General features: G+C 45.6%; 1 protein-coding gene across 2 annotated transcripts in view; it reads left to right on the top strand.

Moving 5' to 3' along the window:
- The window catches only part of LOC115167901 (nck-associated protein 5-like), a 50504-nt gene that overhangs the window by 14736 nt on the left and 10146 nt on the right, over nt 1–25622 (top strand). For both annotated transcript variants that reach the window (XM_029722635.1, XM_029722634.1), the window contains exons 2-9: nt 3566–3658; nt 12093–12227; nt 12401–12508; nt 12629–12748; nt 13238–13336; nt 13713–16403; nt 16517–16929; nt 17090–17228. In XM_029722635.1, coding sequence (XP_029578495.1) covers nt 12093–12227; nt 12401–12508; nt 12629–12748; nt 13238–13336; nt 13713–16403; nt 16517–16929; nt 17090–17228 — 3705 coding nt within the window. In that variant the 5' untranslated portion in view covers nt 3566–3658. The remainder of the gene's footprint in view (nt 1–3565; nt 3659–12092; nt 12228–12400; nt 12509–12628; nt 12749–13237; nt 13337–13712; nt 16404–16516; nt 16930–17089; nt 17229–25622) is intronic.

The following is a 25622-nucleotide window of genomic DNA, read 5'->3' as shown; positions in this document are numbered from 1 at the left end:
TGCTCTCCTCTCTAGAGATGACAGGAATGTGATGTTTGAGTGTCCGTCTGGGGAAATCAAAATGTAGCAAGAGAAATATGGCCTTGATGTCATAAACATGGCACAACAGAGATGGTCGCCTCGCTTTGCCTTCTTAGGAAACTATGCAGTATTTTGTTTTTTTATGTATTATTTCTTATACTGTTACCCCAGGAAATCTTAAGTCTTATTACATACAGCCAGGAAGAACTATTGGATACAAGAGCAATGTCAACTTACGAACATCACGACCAGGAATACGACTTTCCAGAAGCGGATCCTCTGTTTGGTTCACCACCTAGGACAATGGATCGGATCCCAGTAGGCGACCCAAAACAATGGCGCCGCAGAAGGGGCAGACGGAGCGGTCTTCTGATCAGGCTCCGTAGACGGGCACATCGCCCACCGCTCCCGAGTATACTACTCCAATGTCCAGTCTCTCGACAACAAGGTAGATGAAATTCGAGCAAGGGTTGCCTTCCAGAGAGACATCAGCGATTGTAACATTCTCTGTTTCACGGAAACATGGCTCACTCGGGATACGTTATCAGAGTTGGTACAGCCACCCAGTTTCTTCACACATCGCGCCAACAGAAACAAACATCTCTCTGGTAAGAAGAAGGGCGGGGGTGTATGCCTTATGATTAACGAGTCGTGGTGTGATCATAACAACATACAGGAACTCAAGACCTTTTGTTCACCTGACCGAGAATTCCTTACAATCAAATGCCGACCGCATTATCTGCCAAGAGAATTCTCTTCGATTATAATCACAGCCGTGTATATCCCCCCCAAGCAGACACCTCGACGGCCCTGAAAGAACTTCGTTGGACTCTATGTAAACTAGAAACCACATATCCTGAGGCTGCATTTATTGTAGCTGGGGATTTTAACAAAGCTAATCTGAAAACAAGGCTCCCTAAATTTTTATCAGCATATAGAATGCGCGACCTGGGCTGGCAGCATTGCTACTCTAACTTCCATGATGCATTCAAAGTCCTCCCTCGCCCTCCTTTCGGCAAATCTGACCACGACTCCATTTTATTGCTCCCAGCCTATAGACAGAAACTTGAACAGGAAACGCCCGTGCTCAGGTCTGTTCAACGCTGGTCCGACCAATCTGATTCCACGCTTCAAGATTGCTTCGATTACGTGGACTGGGATATGTTCCAGATAGCCTCAGACAACAACATTGATGTATACGCTGATTCGGTGAGCGCGTTTATTAGCAAGTGCATCGGTGATGTTGTACCCACAGTGACTATTAAAACCTTCCCCAACCAGAAACCGTGAATTGATGGCAGCATTTGCGCAAAACTGTAAGCGCGAACCACTGCTTTTAATCATGGCAAGGCAACCGGAAACATGCCCGAATACAAACAGTGCAGCTATTCCCTCCACAAGACAATCAAACAAGCTAAGCGTCATAGACAAAGTAGAGTCACAATTCAACGGCTCAGACACGAGACGTATGTGGCAGGGTCTACAGTCAATCACGGATTACAAAAAGAAACCCAGCCCCGTCGCGGACACCGACCTCTTGCTCCCAGACAAACTAAACAACTTCTTTGCTCGCTTTGAGGACAATACAGTGCCACTGACACGGCCCTCTACTAAAACCTGCGGGCTCTCCTTCACCGCAGCCAACGTGAGTAAAACATTTAAACGTGTTAACCCTTTCAAGGCTGCCGGCCCAGACGCATCCCTAGCCGCATCCTCCGAGTATGCGCAGACCAGCCGGCTGGTGTGTTTACGGACATATTCAATCAATCCCTATCCCAGTCTGCTGTTCCCACATGCTTTAAGTGGGCCACCATTGTTCCTGTTCCCAAGAAAGCGAAGGTAACTGAGATATACGTCTACCGCCCCATAGCACTCACTTCCGTCATCATGAAGTGCTTTGAGAGACTAGTCAGGGATCATATTACCTCCACCCTACCTGACACCCTAGACCCACTCCAATTTGCTTACCGCCCCAATAGGTTCACAGACGACTCAATCACACTGCACACTGCCCTAACCCATCTGGACAAGAGGAATATCTATGTAAGGATGCTGTTCATCGATTACAGCTCAGCATTTAACACCATAGTACCCTCCAAACTCGTCATTAAGCTCGAGACCCTGGGTCTCGACCCCGCCCTGTGCATCTGGGTCCAGGACTTTCTGACGGGCCGCCCCCATGTGGTGAGGGTAGGAAACAACATCTCCCCCCTCTGATCCTCAACACTGGGGCCCCACAAGGGTGCGTTCTCAGCCCTCTCCTGTACTCCCTGTTCACCCATGACTGCGTGGCCATGCACGCCTCCAACTCAATCATCAAGTTTGCAGACGACACTACAGTGGCAGGCTTGATTACCAACAACGACGAGATGGCCTACAGGGAGGAGGTGAGGGCCCTCAGAGTGTGGTGTCAGGAAAATAACCTCACACTCAACGTCAACAAAACAAAGGAGATGATCGTGGACTTCAGGAAACAGCACAGGGAGCACCCCCCCATCCACATCGACGGGACAGTAGTGGAGAAGGTGGAAAGTTTTAAGTTCCTCGGCATACATATCACAGACAAACTGAAATGGTCCACCCACACAGACAGCGTGGAGAAGAAGGTGCAACAGTGCCTCTTCAACCTCAGGAGGCTGAAGAAATTTGGCTTGTCACCGAAAACACTCACAAACTTTTACAGATGCACAATCGAGAGCATCCTGTTGGGCTGTATCACCGCCTGGTACGGCAACTGCTCCGCCCACAACCATAAGGCTCACCAGAGGCTAGTGAGGTCTGCACAACACATCACCGGGGGCAAACTACCTGCCCTCCAGGACACCTACACCACCCGATGTCACAGGAAGGCCAAAAAGATCATCAAGGACAACAACCACCCGAGCCACTGCCTGTTCACCCCGCTATCATCCAGAAGGCGAGGTCAGTACAGGTGCATCAAAGCTGGTATCGAGAGACTGAAAAACAGCTTCTGTCTCAAGGCCATCAGACTGTTAAACAGCCATCACTAACATTGAGTGGCTGCTGCCAACATACTGACTCAAATCTTTTGCCACTTTAATAATAAAAAATTGGATGTAATAAATGTATCACTAGTCACTTTAAACAATGCCACTTTATATAATGTTTACATACCCTACATTACTCATCTCCTATGTGTATACTGTACTCTATACCATCTACTGCATCTGGCCTATGCCGCTTGGCCATCGCTCATCCATATATTTATTTGTACATATTCATTCCTTTACACTTGTGTGTATAAGGTAGTTGTTGTGAAATTGTTAGATTACTTGTTAGATATTACTGCACGGTCGGAACTAAAAGCACAAGCATTTTGCTACACTCGCATTAACATCTGCTAACCATGTGTATGTGACCAATAAAATTTGATTTGATTTGTATAAAAATAACGCTTGATGTCGGCAAACCGCACGAAATCCCCTGACTGAAAAATGCTCTGACTGGAAAAGGGAGGGGGGGGGGAGAGGGAGAGTTGAGGGGATGATAATAACAAGATGTGTCATTTCATTTTTTTCCTCAGCTCCTTGGCTCTGACGTGGGGAGAGTAGAGAAGTGGCTTACACGCACAGGAGTAAGACTGAGTACTCTGCTCTAAGGAGAGCTGGCATCACAGGTGAGTGTCTGTTCTAGAAGACTCTATTCTAATCTACTGTTCTATGTTCTTTGGCTTTCTGTACGTTTCCAACTATGAATATGGACCTTCCTAGCAATATCTTCTGGATATTATACCTTCAAGAGACAGCATGCTTGGCTATTTATTTCTGGCGCATGACACATTTGTTTTGCAGGCCTATAGTGTTACACATTTTCTTCTCCTTATAAAAGCTCCTACAATGTCCTCAGGATTACTTTTTGTTAGAGCAGATATCCATTTTACAGCCATTTCAAAGGGAAAAAAAGTGTTATATGCATTCCAGCTCAGTGATGACATTATATATCTTGTTTTGTTCTCTTGCTGTTCCCTTTAAACTGAAAATGGTGGTTTAGTCTATCTATTTGACGAAAGAGCACTGGGGGTGGAAGCATCATTGAAAAAGAGCAGTGGAGGTGGAAGCATCATTGAAAAAGAGCAGTGGGGGTGGAAGCATCATTGAAAAAGAGCAGTGGTGTCACGCCCTGACCTTAGAGACGTTAATTTTCCTCTAGTTTGGTTAGGTCAGGGTGTGATGTGGGGTGGGCAATCTAGTTTTTCTATTTCTTTGTTTTGGCTGAGTGTGGTTTCCAATCAGAGGCAGCTGTCCATCGTTGTCTCTGATTGGGAACCATACTTAGGCAGCCTTTTTCCCTCCTTGAGTTGTGGGATCTTGTTTTTGTGTAGCTGCCTTTGAGCAGCCCCAGAGCGTCACGGTTCTTTCTGTTTTGCCTGTTTATTGTTTTGTTCGGTTTTTCTTAAATAAAGTATGTGGAATTACCGGCCCGCTGCGCCTTGGCTGATCTATGACAGGGAGTTCGAAGATACCGAACGTGACAAGTGGAGGTGGAAGCATCATTGAAAAAGAGCAGTGGGGGTGGAAGCTTCATTGAAAAAGAGCAGTGGGGTGGAAGCATCATTGAAAAAGAGCAGTGGGGTGGAAGCATCATTGAAAAAGAGCAGTGGGGTGGAAGCATCATTGAAAAAGAGCAGTGGGGGGTGGAAGCATCTTTGAAAAAGAGCAGAGGGGTGGAAGCATCATTGAAAAAGAGCAGTGGGGTGGAAGCATCATTGAAAAAGAGCAGTGGGGGGTGGAAGCATCTTTGAAAAAGAGCAGAGGGGTGGAAGCATCATTGAAAAAGAGCAGAGGGGGTGGAAGCATCATTGAAAAAGAGCAGTGGAGGTGGAAGCATCATTGAAAAGAGCAGTGGGGGTGGAAGCAGCGTTGAAAAACAGCATTGGAGGTGGAAGCATCGTTGAAAAACAGCATTGGAGGTGGAAGCATCATTGAAAAAGAGCAGTGGAGGTGGAAGCATCATTGAAAAAGAGCAGTGAGGGTGGACGCATCATTAAAAAAAGAGCAGTGGGGTGGAAGCGTCATTGAAAAAGAGCAGTGGTGGTGGAAGCATCATTGAAAAAGAGCAGAGGGGGTGGAAGCATCATTGAAAAAGAGCAGTGGGGGTGGAAGCTTCATTGAAAAAGAGCAGTGGGGTGGAAGCATCATTGAAAAAGAGCAGTGGGGTGGAAGCATCATTGAAAAAGAGCAGTGGGGTGGAAGCATCATTGAAAAAGAGCAGTGGGGGGTGGAAGCATCTTTGAAAAAGAGCAGAGGGGTGGAAGCATCATTGAAAAAGAGCAGTGGGGTGGAAGCATCATTGAAAAAGAGCAGTGGGGGGTGGAAGCATCTTTGAAAAAGAGCAGAGGGGTGGAAGCATCATTGAAAAAGAGCAGAGGGGGTGGAAGCATCATTGAAAAAGAGCAGTGGAGGTGGAAGCATCATTGAAAAGAGCAGTGGGGGTGGAAGCAGCGTTGAAAAACAGCATTGGAGGTGGAAGCATCGTTGAAAAACAGCATTGGAGGTGGAAGCATCATTGAAAAAGAGCAGTGGAGGTGGAAGCATCATTGAAAAAGAGCAGTGAGGGTGGACGCATCATTAAAAAAAGAGCAGTGGGGTGGAAGCGTCATTGAAAAAGAGCAGTGGTGGTGGAAGCATCATTGAAAAAGAGCAGTGGGGGTGGAAGCGTCATTGAAAAAGAGCAGTGGAGGTGGAAGCATCATTGAAAAAGAGCAGTGGTGGTGGAAGCATCATTGAAAAAGAGCAGTGGTGGTGGAAGCATCATTGAAAAAGAGCAGTGGAGGTGGAAGCATCATTGAAAAAGAGCAGAGGGGGTGGAAGCATCATTGAAAAAGAGCAGTGGAGGTGGAAGCATCATGAAAAAGAGCAGTGCTGCTCAAAAAGCAAAGTCTACCTCATGGTGTTCAGGGTTCCCCTTTGTTATCTCTGTACTTCACTCTCTGTTTTCTCTTCATGTCCTTTGTTATCTCTGTTCTTCACTCTCTGTTTTCCCTTCATGTCCTTTGTTATCTCTGTACTTCACTCTCTGTTTTCTCTTCATGTCCTTTGTTATCTCTGTACTTCACTCTCTGTTTTCTCTTCATGTCCTTTGTTATCTCTGTACTTCACTCTCTGTTTTCTCTTCATGTCCTTTGTTATCTCTGTACTTCACTCTCTGTTTTCTCTTCATGTCCTTTGTTATCTCTGTACTTCACTCTCTGTTTTCTCTTCATGTCCTTTGTTATCTCTGTACTTCACTCTATGTTTTCTCTTCATGTCCTTTGTTATCTCTGTACTTCACTCTCTGTTTTCTCTTCATGTCCTTTGTTATCTCTGTACTTCACTCTCTGTTTTCTCTTCATGTCCTTTGTTATCTCTGTACTTCACTCTCTGTTTTCTCTTCATGTCCTTTGTTATCTCTGTACTTCACTCTCTGTTTTCTCTTCATGTCCTTTGTTATCTCTGTACTTCACTCTATGTTTTCTCTTCATGTCCTTTGTTATCTCTGTACTTCACTCTCTGTTTTCTCTTCATGTCCTTTGTTATCTCTGTACTTCACTCTCTGTTTTCTCTTCATGTCCTTTGTTATCTCTGTACTTCACTCTCTCTTTTCTCTTCATGTCCTTTGTTATCTCTGTACTTCACTCTCTGTTTTCCCTTCATGTCCTTTGTTATCTCTGTACTTCACTCTCTGTTTTCCCTTCATGTCCTTTGTTATCTCTGTACTTCACTCTCTGTTTTCCCTTCATGTCCTTTGTTATCTCTGTACTTCACTCTCTGTTTTCTCTTCATGTCCTTTGTTATCTCTGTACTTCACTCTCTGTTTTCTCTTCATGTCCTTTGTTATCTCTGTACTTCACTCTCTGTTTTCTCTTCATGTCCTTTGTTATCTCTGTACTTCACTCTATGTTTTCTCTTCATGTCCTTTGTTATCTCTGTACTTCACTCTCTGTTTTCTCTTCATGTCCTTTGTTATCTCTGTACTTCACTCTCTGTTTTCTCTTCATGTCCTTTGTTATCTCTGTACTTCACTCTCTGTTTTCTCTTCATGTCCTTTGTTATCTCTGTACTTCACTCTCTGTTTTCTCTTCATGTCCTTTGTTATCTCTGTACTTCACTCTCTGTTTTCTCTTCATGTCCTTTGTTATCTCTGTACTTCACTCTCTGTTTTCTCTTCATGTCCTTTTTAGCGAATGTCACAGTGTCAGTATCCTTTTGTGGCATTTGAACAGGAAACGGGACAATTCTCTGTCACTGTGATTAGATATGTCATTGATGGTGGTGAAAAATCGTATTTGCTTTTTTTTTTAGAGGTTCCTCTTTTTAGATCCTCCTGTGTGTCAGTCAACAGGGGGAATATCTGGGTTATTAATGATCAGGCACTCAGGGGATGAGGGTAAAGCTTCTGTTCTATGTATCTCACGGGCAGACAGCCCTTATCTACAATAGATAGTGAACATTTGAATGACAGTCAGTGTTCTCTTGATCACACAATGCAGAGAGAAGAAGGAGATGATGGAGGTATCTACTGTATATATTTCATAGTTCTTATCACAGACAGCAGGTTGTAATAAAGCACGTCTTGTTTTTATCCGGGTATATCATAAATTGTTTGGGAGACATGTAAATCTCCCCTGTTTATAATTCTAGATTGGGAAAATAAGGTAGCAAGCAATATGGCCGTCCTCCTTGTACACAAACTCCTTTTGCATTCAGGGCTTCTCTATGGGTCTCAGTCTCATATCGGCACATTTCTGTAGCAGGGCATCTCTCTCTCTCTCTTTTCTCTCCCTCGTTCTCTCTCTTCACGAGCACTCTCTCTTCTCCCGTTCTCTTTCTCCCGCTCTCTCACTCTCTCCCTTCCTCCTCCCCCCCCCTCCCCCCCCCCTCCCACGCTCTCTCCCTCCCCACCCCTTGCTCCCTGCCTGGCACGGCAGTCTCTGGGCAGACACACTGATCTCCTCTCCCTGTGAATGGTTATCTGTTTGGGCACGCAGTAGCTAGTCAGTGGCCTAAGCACCACCCCCACAACGACAATGCTGTCCTTCACCACACTACAGTTGACCCCTACAGTTCTCTGTGACCCCTGCCTAGAATTTCATTGTATCCGCCGTGATCGGATGTAGGATCTGTTGTATAATCAATATCAGTTGAATTGGTCTGATGGGGGGAAAGAGGATGAGGTTAAGGATGGGGGAGAGAGCATGATGAGGGTGGGTGAATCAGCTTTGATCAAGCTGCAGTCAATAAATTGTGTCACTTTAGAATCGTCTGGATTAAATTCAGAAAAGAGGCATTCTCCTTTAGCTCTTTGTTTTGGTCGCGATTCAAGGTTCTGCCCCACAGAGTACAGTACCTAGCAACAGCAGCGTCTACCATGTTATATTTAATCTCACTTTTATGTTTTGTTCAATGTGGAGTTCACATGGAGTTCCATCCCACTGGGCACGGACGTCATTTCAACGTGGAGTTTGACTTTACGTTTGGTAGGGTTGTCAACACAGTGAGATCAAAAACAGAATTCCAACATGCCATTGGATTTAGGTTCAAAGTTGGTTGGGAAAAAGACAAAATGCCCTGACGTTGATGACTTAAAAAAAAAAAAATCCAATCGGTTTTCCATGTTGATTCAATGCCATCACATCCCTAAACCTGATTTAAATGACGGTGAAACAGTGTTGATCCAACCAGTTTTTGCCCAGTTGGATGTGTGAACGTTCTGAGAACACGCAGATGCTGTTATGTGGAAAAGGATTTGTCATTTTGTCCTGTTCATTTGTTATGAATAAACAAACTGGGTGTATACTGTACTGTAGCCTGCCATGCCTGGAGCTGTAATGTGCATTGAGTGAAGAATAGCTTGTATTTATAACTCCTCCTTCACGCTCTGGCAGGTTAAACATGCAGCTAATATCTTCTTCCTTATGCCTCTATAGGAGACACGTTGATCAGCCCTCCGTTACAGGCCCAATTGTCCTTTGCTCAGTTGATTACAGCTCAATACATCCGTTTAGATGGGGCTGCTGAGATCTCAGACTGGCAGCGAGGGTGAGGGTGGGCCAGTAACATTAGGCCTATTCAATGCATCCTCTGGGGTGTCGAGGTTCTCGTAAACGTATGCGCGCTTTGCACTTCGCAGCACTCACCTCTTAGACTTATAATGCACTCGTCCCTACAGTACGTATGTGTTTGTGAACAGGGGTTTACTGTACTGTACATGACCTGTCTGTTTAGCTCCGGGTGAAGGGGATGACTTGGCAGGATTTGAGTAATGGAGTTAGATCAGTCTTATCCCTGACACTGTTTAATGCTCCTGAGAAACCCAGGGATATTTCTCCAGACCTTCCCCTCCACTCACAGCTGTCACAGATTCCCTACCACCAGCACTCCCACCATTATGTTCTGCTCCTATGGGCTTTGTCCCAAAAAAAACTCTCCGTATGCTATACATTACTATAGATTACTCCGTAATCTAGCTAAAGCCAACCAACAGGCTGATACATCAGTTATGCATGTATCCGACCAAACACACCCAGTCTAACATGGCAGAGTAGCGTTACGTCTCCCCATCGTCAAGAACCTGACACTAGAGGGGTTATCACGGCTCCATTCTCACCAGAGAAAGTCCTGATATTTGTATTTGTATTTATTATGGATACTGTACTCTTCCTGGGGTCCAGCAAAATGAAGGCAGTTATACCATTTTAAAAACATTACAGTACATTCACAGATTTCACAACACACTGTGTGCCTTCAGGCCCCTACTCCACCACTACCACATATCTACAAAGAAATCCATGTGTACGTGTGTGTGTATGCACGTGTCTGTGCCTAAGTTTGCATTGCTTTACAGTCCCCGCTGTTCCATAAGGTGTATTTAATCTGTTAAGTTGAATTTTACTGCTTGTATCAGTTACTTGATGTGGAAAAGAGTTCAATGTAGTCATGGCTCTATGTAGTACTGTGCGCCTCCCACAGTCTGTTCTGGACTTGGGGACCGTGAGGTATGCACGGGTGTCCAAGCTGTGCGCTAGGAGTTCAAACAGACAGCTTGGTGCATTCAACATGTCAATACCTCTCATAAATACAAGTAGTAATAAAGTCAATCTCTCCTCTACTTTGAGCCAGAAGAGATTGACATGCATATTATTAATGTTAGCTCTCTGTGTACATCCAAGGGCCAGTCCTGCTGCCCTGTTCTGAGCCAATTGTAATTTTCCCAAGATCCTTTTTTGTGGCACCTGACCACACGACTGAACAGTAGTCCAGGTGCGACAAAACTAGAGCCTGCAGGACCTGCCTTGTTGACAGTGCTGTTAAGAAGGTAGAGCTGCGCTTTATTATGGACAGACTTCTCCCCGTCTTAGCTTCTGTTGTATCAATATGTTTTGACCATGACAGTTTACAATCCAGGGTTACTCCAAGCAGTTTAATCGCCTCAACTTGCTCAAATTCCACATGATTTATTACAAGATTTAGTTAAATACAATGCTTTTAGTTTTAGAAATATTTTGGATTAATTTATTCCTTGCCACCCACTCTGAAACTAACTGCAGCTCTTTGTTAAGTGTTGAAGCCATTTCAGTCGCTGTAGTAGCTGACGTGTATAGTGTTGAGTCATCCGCATACATAGACACTCTGGCTTTACTCAAAGCCAGTGGCATGTCGTTAGTAAAGATTGCCATGGGGAATTCCTGATTCTACCTGGATTATGCTAGACAGGTAACTCTTTATCCACAGTATAGCAGGGGGTGTAAAGCCATAACACATACGTTTTTCCAGCAGCAGACTATGATCAATAATGTCAAAAACAGCACTGAAGTCTAACAAAACAGCCCCCACAATCTTTTTATCATCAATTTCTCTCAGCCTATCATCAGTCATTTGTGTAAGTGCTGTGCTTGTTGATTGTCCTTCCCTATAAGCGTGCTGAAAGTCTGTTGTCAATTTGTTTACTGTAAAATAGCATTATATCTGGTCAAACTCCATTTAAAAAAAATGTTTACTAAGGGTTGGTAACAGGCTGATTGGTCGGCTATTTGAGCCAGTAAAGGGCGTAGTGGAATGACTTTTGCTTCCCTCCAGGCCTGGGGGCACACACTTTCTAGTAGGCTTAAATTGAAAATATGGCAAATAGGAGTGGCAATATTATCTGCTATTATCCTCAGTAATTTTCCATCCAAGTTGTCACACCCCGGTGGCTTGTCATTGTTGATAGACAACAATCTTTTTTTTACCTCTTCCATACTCACTTTACGGAATTCAAAATGACAATGCTTGTCTTTCCTAATTTGGTCAGATATATTTTGATATCTCTGGACACTCCCTGTTATTTGGGGTAGACTATTGCGCTGTGACAAGGCTGTTAGTCTAACAGCTAGACGCCGTAGGAGTCTACAAATCAAAATCATCAAATCAAATGTATTTATAAAGCCCTTCTTACATCAGCTGATATCACAACGTGCTGTACAGAAACCCAGCCTAAAACCCCAAACAGCAAGCAATGCAGGTGTAGAAGCACGGTGGCTAGGAAAAACTCCCTAGAAAGGCCAGAACCTAGGAAGAAACCTAGAGAGGAACCAGGCTATGAGGGGTGGCCAGCCCTCTTCAGGCTGTGCCGGGTGGAGATTACAACAGAACATGGCCAAGATGTTCCAATGTTCATAGATGACCAGCAGGGTCAAATAATAATAATCACAGTGGTTGTCGAGGGTGCAACAGGTCAGCACCTCAGGAGTAAATGTCAGTTGGCTTTTCATAGCCGATCATTCAGAATATCCCTACTGCTCCTGGTGTCTCTAAAGAGTTGAAAACAGCAGGTCTGGGACAGGTAGCACATCCGGTGAACAGGTCATGGTTCTGCAGGCAGAACAGTTGAAACTGGGGCAGCAGCACGGCCAGGTGGACTGGGGACAGCAAGGAGTCATTAAACCAGGTTGTCCTGAGGCATGGTCCTAGGTCCATGTCTCAACGCAAGGGTATAGATGACTTACTGTATGTTGGTGGTTACATAGTACATTGATGTTTTGTGTGTAAAAGTAAGACGATTGTAACATTATGAAACTCCTTCTTGTGTTCCAGATGAGAATGATGTCTGACGAGACAGAACCGAGGATGTGTGATGAAGACCTGGAGTCAGACGAGGGGGACGTTGAGGACTACCTGGAGGAAGAGGAGAACAGCGGAGAACTAATGGACCGACTCAGAGAACTGGAGGTGAGTCAACCCCAATCATAATAAACTGAATATAAAGCATCTCAAATTCTATCATTTTTTAAATATAATTTCACCACATATTCATTGCTTTCATTTCAATTTTCACATTTATGAAAGTTATTTTCATACTAAACATTTACAGTTGTGAATAATCTATTGGCTTCTTTTAACAGGCAGAGAATTCAGCTCTTGTGTTGGCAAATGAGAGTCAAAGAGAGGCATATGAGAGATGTCTGGACGAGGTGGCCAACCATGTGGTCCAAGCTCTACTCAACCAAAAGGCAAACTGACAAGTCATCCTCAACAATCCATCGTTTTTTTTGAAAGCCCATTTTGAATCACAACCAGTAAGACATGGGTTGTGGTTTTAATGATACACTTTTGTGTATACATGTATGCAGGATCTGCGAGAGGAGTGCATCAAGCTGAAGATGCATGTGTTTGACCTGGAGAGACAGAACAGAGTGCTCTGTGAGCTCTTCCAACAGAAACTACCCAACCATTCAAGCCCTCACGACCAGGTATAAAGTAACATCACAATCTGCCCTGAGACATGGCTGTAAATTCCTACGGCAACATTACACCAACGGAGTCTAGAGCCATGTTACACACTCTTAGAAAAAAAAAAGGTGCTCTCTAGAACCTTAAAGGGTTCTCCGGGCTAACCCCATAGGAGAACCCTTTAAAGAACCCTTTCTGGTTCCAGGTACAACCCTTTTGGGTTCCATGTAGAACCCTTTCTACGGAGGGTTCTACATGGAACCCAAAAGGGTTCTACCTGGAACCAAAAAAAGGTTTTCTAATCTTGACAGCCCGAAGAACACTTTTGTGTGCACCATAGGAGTACACAGCCATGTCTCAGGGTAACGTCATAATCTGTCATAATCTGCTATGTAGTGATCTCCTGCTGCTGTGTGTTGTAATGTAGCCTATAGTATAGAGTCCTATAACATTTTTTTGCTTAAAGTGGTGGACATGATATCCTAATTGCATTGAATTTACTGTTACAGGTGCAGCCAGGACCCCTCCCAGTGTACAATACACAGCTGCTGCACAATGTCTCTGACAAACAGGTGGAGTCACAGTCACAGAGTCAAGCACAAGCCAAGGTGAGGACAAAGCACGGTCAACACTTAATCCTGAGACATGGCTGTAGACTCCTATGGGGATAAACACTGTCTGGGTTACAGCAGCAGTCATGACATATACTGTTGGCTCTATGGTTTCTCATATGAAATGAATTTCCTTTCTATTTCACAATTGTATTCAAGAGACCTGGACTTTCTCTGTTAAACTGATTTCCTTCACTTATGCCAACAGTGTTTTGTTCTGTTGATATTTCATATACAGTATAAGGCTGCAGTCTGGATGAAGTGTTATTGAAATAAATGATTAGAATTTTGTTTATAACCTTTGTTTAACCAGTTAGTTATTGAGAACACGTTCACTTCTATAATAACAACCTGACAATATTTCTCTCAACAGGGAAATGGGTTCCACCGCACACTGCCACAGGCCCCAGCAACGCCCCCCCGGGGCCCAGCCGCATCCATGGAGGCCCTGTCCCCGTTCTTCAAGAAGAAAGCACACATCCTGGAGGTCCTCCGCAAGATGGAGGAGACCGACCCCCTCAAGTTCCACCCCTCGGCAGGCAGCATTTCCTTCTGTGACTACAGCCAGGTTCTGATGTCCACAGAGGCTGTCCTGGCTGCTGGAAACCTGTGTAAGAAGCACCAGACGCGCTGCCGCTGCTCCTGCTCAGACTCTGACAACACGCAACACCAGCAGCACGTCGATGGTGAAGGGCAGTTATGTCCTACTCACTGCAAGAGGAGCACAGACAGTCCAGTCAAATGTAACCATATTTGCACTCCAAAGCCTAATTCAACTCCGAACCACGTCAAAGGCACACCCACCACAGCTGCTATCAGTGAATTCCACATCAAGAGCACATCAGTGGAGAAACACCAGACAATGAATGACCACCAGCAACCAGCAGGTCCCAACTCTTACTTGTCAATCAAAAGTGTAGATCAGACTAGACCAGCCAATCAGTGCCCAGAGGCAGGGATAAAGACAGGGCTGGTCGAGGGCACAGATGAAGAGGACTGTCTTAAAGGAAAAACTGAAGACAGCAGTAGTTTGTTTACCTCCCAGCTGCCTGTCCCTGGAGTGAAGGACAACCCTCATATTGCATACTGTGAGCTGGAAACCAATGGGTTTCTCCTCTCCTCCAATGACAGTGATAATGTTTTGAGTGATGTAGTTATTCCAGAGAAAGACAGTGGCCCAGCAGAGGAGGGAGCTCTCTCAGGGAGAGCCAACGTGGCCTTCAGCCCCATCCCCTCCTCCTGCCTCATCGACGTCAAAGCTGCCGCGATCAACTCCCCATCCAGGATCCTAAAGTTTATAAAGATCCCCACGATGGCAGAGAGGACCCAGGCAGCGGCCAGTCCTGTCCGTCTGAGCCCACAGCTCACCCGCACCTCCAAGATCCCCTGCCGTACCAATAACTATGAGGTGTACCACTCCCCCGTCCCCTCACGCAGAGCCACCACCACAGAGAGGACCAGGCACCCTCCTCCACCCGCCAGGTCAGAGTCCTACCCAGCCACCACACACTCAGCCTCAGCCCCCACCTCCCCACCACAGCCTGAGGATGCCTGCTCCCCTCCAGCCAAGGAACTTTGCTACAGCAGCCTCTCGGTCCCCAAGGCAAGCCGTGGTGTCCCCAAGCCACTGGCCCCTGGCACATCGCAGACACCCAGGGCCTCTTCTCAGAAGGTCCCGTACTATGAGAATGTTTTGGAACTCTCCACCTCGGCTCAGCTGGAAGAATCCAAGGTCCCAGAGAACGTAAACATATCATCTTCCTCTCATACCAACACAGATAGTGACAGGAAGCTAGTGAATCCACTACTACAGAAAGAGAATGTCCGGAGTCTCCAGCTGCAGCAATTCTCCCCTGCCTCGGACTCCTCCTCCTCCTCATCTTCCTCATCCTCTTCATCCTCGTCCGATCAGGATGTGAACACAGAGAGCCCAGTCTGGCACGGCCACCACAGCCTGCCCAACCCCTCTGCCCTCAGAGCAGCTCAGTTTCAGGGGAGCCCTGCTCACTACGCCAGCATGAAAGACAGAGGATCGCAGGACCAGGACACTAGAGAAACCACCATGCAGAACTCTGATCTCTCCCAGTCCCAGCCTCCAGCTCTCCCAGCCAAGAGACATGATCCCTCATCCATTCCCAAGAGGCCTTCTCGGGTAGCAGGGCCAGGGAGGCAGCCAGCCGAGTCTAGTCACACATTCAAAGACAGGCTGGCTGCACTTGGCAAGCTGAGGAGCTCTGAGGATTTACAAGTCAATGTGCTGCTGCCAGTAGACAAGCCAGACCCTCATAGTGATGAGAGTATAGTCACTTTTAACGATGACAGGAGTAAGACAGCAGAGAGGCCTGTGGATCATAATTTAGAGGAGCAGAGGCACTCAAAATATACAGACTCTTTGGATGGTAAGCCTAAATGTATTCTTGGTAGTGTTGCTTTGATGTTCCCTGGTGCTTGTCAGTCCTATGATCCAGCAGCTAAGTCTCTTCTCTCTGGCTCTTCAGTCGCTAAGGCAGAGCTGGAGACGCTCTCATCCAGAGTGGGTGTGACTAATACAGACAGCCCCAAAGGTAAACTGGGCCTACCATCCCCAAACACTGACACTCCCATAGTTCTACACAACGTGAAATGCCCAGCTTCTCTGAACCTGTCTTACCATGGTAAACAACCTGCACCCAGCATCCCTCAGAGCAGCAACAGCCCCAACAAAGTCCTGCCTAAGTCCCCGTCTAAACCCTGCCAGGCCCTGGCTCCCTCACCCTCAGCTGTCAGCAGAGGTGGAACTGGGAAACCCACCCTGGATGCCCCGGCACTGACGCCACGCTACTCGTCCAAGTCAGAGGACAGGAGCAAGCTCAACGCAAACAAGAAGAGAAACACCACAGCGCACGGAGACAGCTTTCCTCCCCCAAGGCCAACGTCAGGCACACAGCAGGAGGAGGAGAGACATCCTGTCCCTATAGTCCCCAGCCCCACCCCCGGCCCTACGTCAGCCATGGAAGAGAAGGTGATGAAGGGTATTGAGGAGAACATGCTGAAACTGGCAGAGCAGGACCGAGACCGAGGACAGGTATTGATGGTTGTTTTCCCTAACTGTGGTATAGTGTTGTGTTTTAATGTGTTATTATCGAGTATTTCAGAGTGTTTGCTGTCAGCAATTTGATAAATAAAAACTTTGAACAGGTCACCGAGGTGAAACAGAAAGGCTCCAATGGCATCGCTAGCTGGTTCGGCCTGAAGAAGAGCAAGCTCCCAGCTCTGAGCCGCAAACCAGACACGCCTCCTAAAGTCAAAGACGAGAAGAAGGGTGGAGAGTGGAGGCTGAATATCCCTTCCAAGATGGCGGGGTCTAAGTCTAAAGGTGATGGGGTGGGGGTGGAGAGCCTGAATATCTCTATGCTGATGGAGAAGGCGGAGGGTCTGAGGAGAGCTCTGGAGGAGGAGAGAGCCTACATGAACGGGGTCGAGGGGGTTGGGATGGACCACTCCGGGAGGGGTCACTCCTGTGAGGTGGTGATGGACCAATCACAGGGCCAGCTGGCTGTTATGTACAGGGGAGCGCGCTCAGACAATTTCATGCAGCAGTTACTGAACAGGTGAGGAAATTATAGAAGCAAGCACTGTTGGATTCTATGTATAAGCCAGTTAAGATTGATCTGATTGTCAAAAGTGAATTTTGTGCTTAGGTGAAAATATCAGTTGTTTTGTGTTGCCTTTCCTTTTATAAACCAATTCCTTTAACTGTTGTGACTATAGGGTGGATGGGAAGGACTTCAGTGGCATCAGTGTGGCTCAGAGACGCCTCTCCTTTGACTGTAAGACCTCTAGACCGTTCAGCAGCCACCATACTGACAGCATCATCAGCCACACCACCAACAGAGAGGACATGCAGAAGGTAGGCTACAGCTGAGTTACAATGAGTATTCATTAGGGGTTCACAGAAAAGTTATTGTTATTGTCTGAATTGTTTTTCTTATTTTTTCCTTGACATGGTCAAATAACTCAAGCGTAAAAAAAAATATATATAATTTGGTACACAGAAGCAAGAGCCCACTTTGTGTGTAGGCATCTTTCTTCATGCTGAACAACTTTGCTTCAAGGACCTATAAAGGTCCATCATTTTGGAAATTGGGAAAACCTTTGAAAAACGTATTCCCATTCCCATGAACCATAATAATACGATGTGTAGGCCCATGGTACAGCTCTTAACTTAGTTTGAGAAAAGCAAAGGGATTAGTTAAGAGATGGCTGAGTTGTTGATAATTCAATCGTTTTAAAAATAGCTTCTATTTGACCAAAATTCCATGACGTACATTAAGGCAGATGGGTGAATTCAGTTCAAGCATGAATAACTGATTAATTTAGTAACCCGCTGAATATGAACACCTGCTGAGTATGAACAAAAATATAAACGCAACATAACATGCAAACATTTCAAAGATTTTACTGAGTTACAGTTGATATAAAGGAAATCACTCCATTGAAATATATCCGTTAGGCCCTAATCTATGGATTTCACATGACTGGGAATACAGATATGCATCTGGTGGGACCATCATTTGGCTCATGCAGCGCAACACATCTCTTTCGAGTTGATCAGGCTGTTGATTGTGGCCTGTGGAATATTGTCCCACTCCTGTTTAATGGCTGTGCGAAGTTGCTGGATATTGGCGGGACCTGGAACATGCTGTCGTACACTTAGATCCAGAGCATCCCAAACATTCACAATGTAGGGCTGGGCGATATGGCCTAAAAATCATATCTACATTTTTTTCAAACTTATGGCCGATTCACAATGTACAGTAGATTCGGAAAGTATTCAGATCCCTTGACTTTTTCCACATTTTGTTACATTACAGCCTTATTCTAAAACGGATCAAATATTTTTTTCCTTCATCAATCTACACGCAATACCCCATAATGACAAGGCGAAAACAGGTTTTTAGAATTTTTTGCAAATTCAATTGATTGGACATGATTTGAAAAGGCACACACCTGTCTATATAAGGCCCACAGTTGACAGTGCATGTCAGAGCAGAAAGGAGGAATTGTCTGTAGACCTCCGAGACAGGATTGTGTCAAGGCACAGATCTGGGGAAGAGTACAAACAGATTCTGCAGCATTGAAGGACCCCAAGAACACAGTGGTCTGCATCATTCTTCAATGGAAGAAGTTTGAAACCACCAATACTCTTCCTAGAGCTGGCCGCCCAGCCAAACTGTGCAATTGGGGGAGAAGGGCCTTGGTCAAGGAGGTGACCAAGAACCCGATGGTAACTCTGACAGAGCTCCAGAGTTCCTCTATGGAGATAGGAGAACCTTCCAGAAGGACAACCAACTCTGCAGGACTCCACCAATAAGGCCTTAATGGTAGAGTGGCCAGACGGAAGCCACTCCTCAGTGAAAGGCACATGACAGCCCATTTGGAGTTTGCCAAAAGGCACCTAAAGGACTCTCAGACCATGAGAAACAAGATTCTCTGTTCTGATGAAACCAAGATTGAACACTTTGGCCTGAATGCCAAGTGTCAAGTCCGGAGGAATCCTGGCACCATCCCTACGGTGAAGCATGGTGGTGGCAGCATCATTCTGTGGCAATGTTTTTCAGAGGCAGGGACTGGGAGACTAGTCAGGATCGAGGGAAAGATGAACGGAGCAAAGTACAGAGAGGTCAAATCAAATCAAATTTTATTTGTCACATGCGCCGAATACAACAATTCCACTTTGACATTATGGGGTGTCATGTGCAGGCCAGTGATAAAAAATCTAAATGTAAATCAATAAAAAAAATTCAGTCTGTAACAACAAAATGTGGGAAAAGTTGAGGGTTGTGAATTCTTCCTGAAGGCACTGTAACTACTGACATTTAGTGAACTAAGCCAAATGGTTGCTTCACCTTACAGTGAAATGCTTACTTACAAGCCCTTAACCAACAATGCAGTGTTAAGAAAAATAAGTGCTAAGTAAAAAATAGATAAGTTAAATAAAGAATACAAATAGTTAAAGAGCAGCAGTAAAATGACAGTAGCGAGGCTATATACAGGGAGTACCGGTACAGAGTCAATGTGAGGGGGCACAGTTTCGTCGAGGTAATTGAGGTAATATGTACATATAGGCAGAGTTAAAGTGACTATGCATAGATAACAACCAGAGAGTAGCAGCAGCTTAAAAGAGGGGTGGGGGGGGGACAATGCAAATAGTCTGGGTAGCCATTTGATTAGCTGTTCAGGAGTCTTATGGCTTGGGGGTAGAAGCTGTTAAGAAGCCTTTTCGGCCTAGACTTGTCGCTCCGGTACCGCTTGCTGGCGGTAGCAGAGAGAACAGTCTATGACTAGGGTGGCTGGAGTCTTTGACAATTTTTAGGGCTTTCCTCTGACACCACCTGGTATAGAGGTCCTGGATGGCAGGAAGCTTGGCCCCAGTGATGTACTGGCCAGCACTACCCAAAGTAGTGCCTTGCGGTCGGAGGCCAAGTAGTTGCCATACCAGGCAGTGATGCAACCAGTCAGGATGCTCTTGATGGTGCAGCTGTATAACTTTTTGAGGGTCTGAGGACCCATGCCAAATCTTCAGTCTCCTGAGGGGGAATTGGCTTTGTCGTGCCCTGTCTTGGTGTGTTTGGGCCATGATAGTTTGTTGGTGATGTGGACACCAAGGAACGTGAAGCTCTCAACTTGCTCCACTACAGCCCCGTCGATGAGAATGGGGGTGTGCTCGGTCCTCCTTTTCCTGTAGTCCACAATCATCTCCTTTGTCTTGATCACGTTGAGGGAGAGGTTGTTATCCTGGCACCACACGGCCAGGTCTCATTGTTGTCGGTGATCAGGCCTACCACTGTTGTGTTGTCGGAAAACTTAACTTTTTAAGGTATAGGGGGCAGTATTTTCATTTTCGGATGAAAAGCGTGCCCAAAGTAAACTGCCTAATACTCGGGCCCAGAGTATTAGTAGATTTGGATAGAAAACACTCTGAATTTTCTAAAACTGGTTGAATGTCTGTCAGTATAACAGAACTCATATGGCAGGCAAAAACCTGAGAAAAATCCAACCAGGAAGTGGGAAATCTGAGAATTGTAGTTCTTCTTTTGAATCCCTATCGAAACTACAGTGTCTGTGGGGTCACGTTGCACTTCCTTAGGCTTCCATTGGCTGTCAACAGCCTTTAGAAATGTGTTTCATCCTTCTCCTGTTACTGGGCAGAAAATAGGAGCTCAGTCAATGAGTGGACTGCCTGGGACCAGTGAGTTGTTTACTGCGTGGGGACGTTTGGCGCGCCGCTCCTTCTTTTTCCTCTGTAATGAATACGCTATTGTCCGGTTGGAATATTATCAACGTTTTATGTTAAAAAGACCCTCACGATTGATTGTAAACAACGGTTGACATGTTTCTACGAACGGTAATGGAACTATTTGACTTTTCGTGTCTGGATTTACGCTTGCGCGTTATGCCTTTGGATAGTGATCTGAACGCATGAACAAAACGGAGGTATTTGGACATAAATATGGAGTATTTCGAACAAAAATAAAATTTCTTGTAGAAGTAGGAGTCCTGGGAGTGCATTCTGACGAAGATCAGCAAAGGTAAGAGAATATTTATAATACTAATTCTGAGTTTAGTTGACCCCAGAACTTGGCGGGTATCTGTATAGCTTGCTTTGATGGTTGAGCTATGTACTCAGAATATTGAAAAATGTGCTTTCTCCGTAAAGCTATTTTAAAATCTCACACAGCGGTTGCATTAAGGAGAAGTATATCTAGAATTCTTTCAATAACTGTTGTAAATTTTATCAACGTTTATGATGAGTATTTTTGTAAATTGATGTGCTCATTCACCGGAAGTTTTCATGGGAATACATTTTCTGAACATCACGCGCCAATGTAAAATGGGGTTTTTAGATATAAATATGAACTGTATCGAGCAAAACATACATGTATTGTGTAACATGAAGTCCTATGAGTGCGATCTGATGAAGATCATCAAAGGTAAGTGAATATTTTAGCTGTATTTTTGGTTTTTGTGATGCATGTCCTTGCTTGGAAAATGTCTGTGTGATTATTTTTGTCTATGTACTCTCCTAACATAATCTAATGTTTTGCTTTCGCTGTAAAGCCTTTTTGAAATTGGACAATGTGGTTACATCAAGGAGAAGTGTATCTTTAAAATGGTGTAAAATAGTTGAAAATATTGAAAATGCTGCCCCCTAGCCCAGACAGGTTAATATTAGATTTCATGCACCAGCTGTTGTTTACAAATATACACAGACCGCCACCCCTTGTCTTACCGGAGACAGCAGTTCTATCTTGCCGATGCAGCGCAAACCCTGCCAGCTGTATTTTATCCATGTCGTCGTTCAACCACGACTCTGTGAAACATAAGATATTACAGTTTTTAATGTCCTGTTGGTAGGATATTTGTGATCGTAGCTCATCTATTTTGTTATCCAATGATTGTATGTTGGCTAATAGGACTGATGGTAGATGCAGATTACTCACTCGCCATCAGATCCTTACAAGGCACCCCGACCTACGTCCCCGAAATCTGTTTCTTTCTCCTGCGAATGACGGGGATGTTACCGTTGTCGGGTGTCTGAAGTCAATCCTTCGTGTCCGACTCTTTAAAGAAAAAATCATTGTCCAGTACGAGGTGAGTAAATGCTGTCCTGATATCCAGAAGCTTTTTCGGTCATAAGAGACGGTGGCAGAAACATTATGTACAAAATAAGTTAGAAATAACATTAAAAAACACACGCAATAGTACAATTGGTTAAGAGCCCCTAAAACGGCAGCCGGCGCCATTCAGTATCCTTGATGAAAACCTGCTCCAGAGTGCTCAGGACCTCAGACTGGGGCGAAGGTTCACCTTCCAACAGGACAACAAGCACTCAGCCAAGAAAACGCAGGAGTGGCTTCGGGACAAGTCTCTGAATGTCCTTGAGTAGCCCAGACAGAGCCTGGACTTGAACCCAATCGAACATCTCTGGAGAGACCTGAAAATAGCTGTGCAGCGACGCTCCCCATCCAACTTGACAGAACTTGAGAGGATCTGCAGAGAAGATTGGGAGAAACTCCCAAAATACAGTTGGTCCAAGCTTGTAACGGCTTACCAAGAAGACTGGAGGCTGTAATTGCTGCCAAAGGTGCTTCAACAAAGTACTGAGTAAAGGGTCTGAATACTTATGTTAATGTAATATTTAAGATTTTTTTACATTTGAAAACATTTCTAAAAAAACGGTTTTGTCATTATGGGGTATTGTGTGTAGATTGATGAGGGGGAAAAACTATTGAATCCATTTTAGAATAAGGCTGTAACGTAACAAAATGTGGAAAAAGTCAAAGGGTCTGAATACTTTCTGAATGCACTGTATATCTCTATTTAAAAAAACTTTTTTTACCTAAATGAGCGTTGAAGATCAATTAAAGATCAAATACACTGCATTTCAAACAGTCAGCAATAGTCCAATGAATTCAGGACTTGTGAAGTTATACCTTGGCTATATATAAGACCCACTAATAATTTAATTAATCGATCAAAATAATAATAATAAATGATCTGGCTTTCAAGTCTGTCTCTAAAAATGCCCTTTTTTGCAAGTGATTAGCTGGCTAATCTTTATATTTACAGTTTAGCCGACTTGGATCGACAATTAAAGGTTGAACCGTTTAATTGTTATGGACACACCCTTCTGTCTGTCTCCAACTGTTTGAAAAGCATATTAGCCTGTCCACTTTGTTCAGATGTTGAAATCAAGTGGGCTACCTTATTTCTCAGAATGAGTTGCCAGTTCCTTATATAATTGTGTTTTAAACTTATTGCACATTTATCAAACACAGACTAGACAGCTAGTATAACAATGAATTAGGTGGTACCCCAATGCTGTGCGCGACAAACTGAGCATTAATTTTCCAGAATCAATGTCCATTGACTCTCTCAGTAGTGTCTACTCGGCGTGCAATTTTAGTAGTTGAGACATAAAAAGTTATCCTCTAGTACAGTAAAATGATGTCTCAATGTGTTTGTGTCCATATGACCGATTCTGTTGGGCCAAATCTTAAATACAAATAGTGAGTTGAAACTGAATTGTTGGAGAGGAAGATGTGATCTGTCATCTTTGTTGGCGTGAGAGGCAGGATGGTCAGTAATACAGGGCAGCGTCAATCAGGGACAGAACGGCAAGAAACAGGAGATAAAGGACTGTGAGACAGAGGTTTAATCCTAGACACATGAAAGGTGGGATGTATACGGAGGGTGCGGGACAACAGAAAATAAACAGCAGAGAGGCTAAGAATTTTTGAGATGGGGAAAGGGCCAATTAAACAGGGGGAAGGGTTATGGGACTCCACCCAGAGGGGTAGATCCCAAGTGGGCAACCATACCCTCTGCCCAAGACAATAGCGGGTAGCAGGGGTCCGGTGGCGGTCCACCTGTTGCCAATACTTGGAGATGGTCTTGAGAAGAGTGGGCCGGGCTCTCTTCCAGGTACGACGACAGCGGCGTATGAACATCTGGGCCAAGGATATGCTGACCTCTTCCTCAGGGAAGAGCGGGGGCTGATATCCCAGGGAACACTCGAAAGGTGAGAGACCAGTGGCCGAGCAGGGAAAGGTGTTGCGTATTCCACCCACACTAGTTTCTGGTTCCAGGGGGTGGGGTGGGCAGAGACGAGGCAACGAAGAGCCGTCTCCAGGTCCTCGCTCTGACTGGCCGTTAGACTGGGGGTGAAAACCGGAGGGCAGGCTGGCCAACGACCCAATGAGGGTGCAGAACGCCTTCCAGAAACTGAGGACCACGATCGGAGACAATGTCCACCGGAAGTCCATGGATCCGGAAGACGTGCTGCACCATGAGCTGGGCCGTCTCCTTGGCTGAGGGTAACTTGGGAAGGGGAATGAAATGTGATCAGTCCACACTTCGAATGGATATTCCGCCCCTTCTAACCAGTACCTCCACTCCTCCAACACCATCTTGACCGCGAGTAGTTATCGATTTCCCACATCGTAGTTCCTCTCAGCGGGGTTAAGACGATGGGAAAGGAAAGCGCAGGGATGCAACTTTTGGTCCTTGGCAAAACGCTGGGACAGAACAGCCCCCACTCCGACGTCTGAGGCAAACTGATGGGACGGGTCCGGATGGGTTAAAATGGGAGCTGTAATAAACCAATGCTTGAGGTTCAAGGATGCCCGGAGACCACGTGAACGGAACTTTGGGAGAGGTGAGTGCTGAGAGGGGGGAAGCCAGGGTGCTGTAACCCCGGATGAAGCGGCGGTAGAAATGAACAAACCACAGGAAACGTTGCAGCTGTACTCTGGATGTGAGTTGAGGCCAATCCACCACCGCTCTCACCTTGTCAGAGTCCAGCTGAATATTTCCAGCAGCAGTGACATACCCTAGGAAGGAGATGGTGGAGCGATGGAATTCACATTTTTCTGATTTAACAAAAAGCTCTCGTCGGCCCCAGAGTCAATGAGCACCCGGAGAGATTTGGACTGGTCACCCCACAACAGGATAGCATGGAGAGGGGAAGAAGAGAAACTTCCCGTACAGCTCACCAGCGTACTCATACCTGCTTGATGACCCTGGTCTTTTAATGAACAGGTAGATATGTAATGTCCTGCAGTTCCACAATACAGACAGCTCTCGGTGCTCAGTCTGCGTAAGTGTTCAGCAGGAGACAATCTGGCCCTGCCCAGTTGCATGGGCTCCGGAGGAAGCGAGTTGATAGCCCTCTGTGATTCCCGAGGGAACTCGGGTGACATCGGATTCTCCCGGGGACTTCCGGGATTCCTCGGAGGTGAGGTTGGCACCGTGGACAAGCGAGTGTGACAGGGAGCAGACCTCCTCTCCCTCCTATGTTCCCGTAGCCAACCATCGATCCATATAGTCAAGGCTGTGAGAGAGTCGAGGTCCATGGGAAGCTCCCGGGCTGCGAGCTCGTCTTTGACCACCTCTGATAATCCATTCAGGAACGTGTCAAAGAGAGCTTCCGGGTTCCAGGCATTCTCAGCGGCCAAAGTGCGAAAATCTACTGCATAGTCTGCCACACTACGGGAGTCTTGGCGCAGTTGCAGATGCTTACGAGCAGCCTCTCTCCCGGACAACAGAGAATCGAACACCTTTCTAACCTCCGCCACAAACTCTTCCAGACTGAGGCAAATGGTGGATTGTTGCTCCCACACTGCTGTAGCCCAGGCGAGAGCCCTCCCAGACATCAGCGTTATCAAGTACGCTATTCTCGAGCGATCCGAGGGAAACGAAGAGGGCTGCAGCTCAAAGATGAGAGAACACTGGGAGAGAA

Source organism: Salmo trutta, chromosome 30 (assembly GCF_901001165.1).
Source record: "Salmo trutta chromosome 30, fSalTru1.1, whole genome shotgun sequence".
In the NCBI taxonomy this organism is placed as follows: Eukaryota; Metazoa; Chordata; class Actinopteri; order Salmoniformes; family Salmonidae; genus Salmo; species Salmo trutta.
Note: the sequence above shows the minus strand (reverse complement) of the source record. Positions and strands in the feature narration are given on the sequence as shown.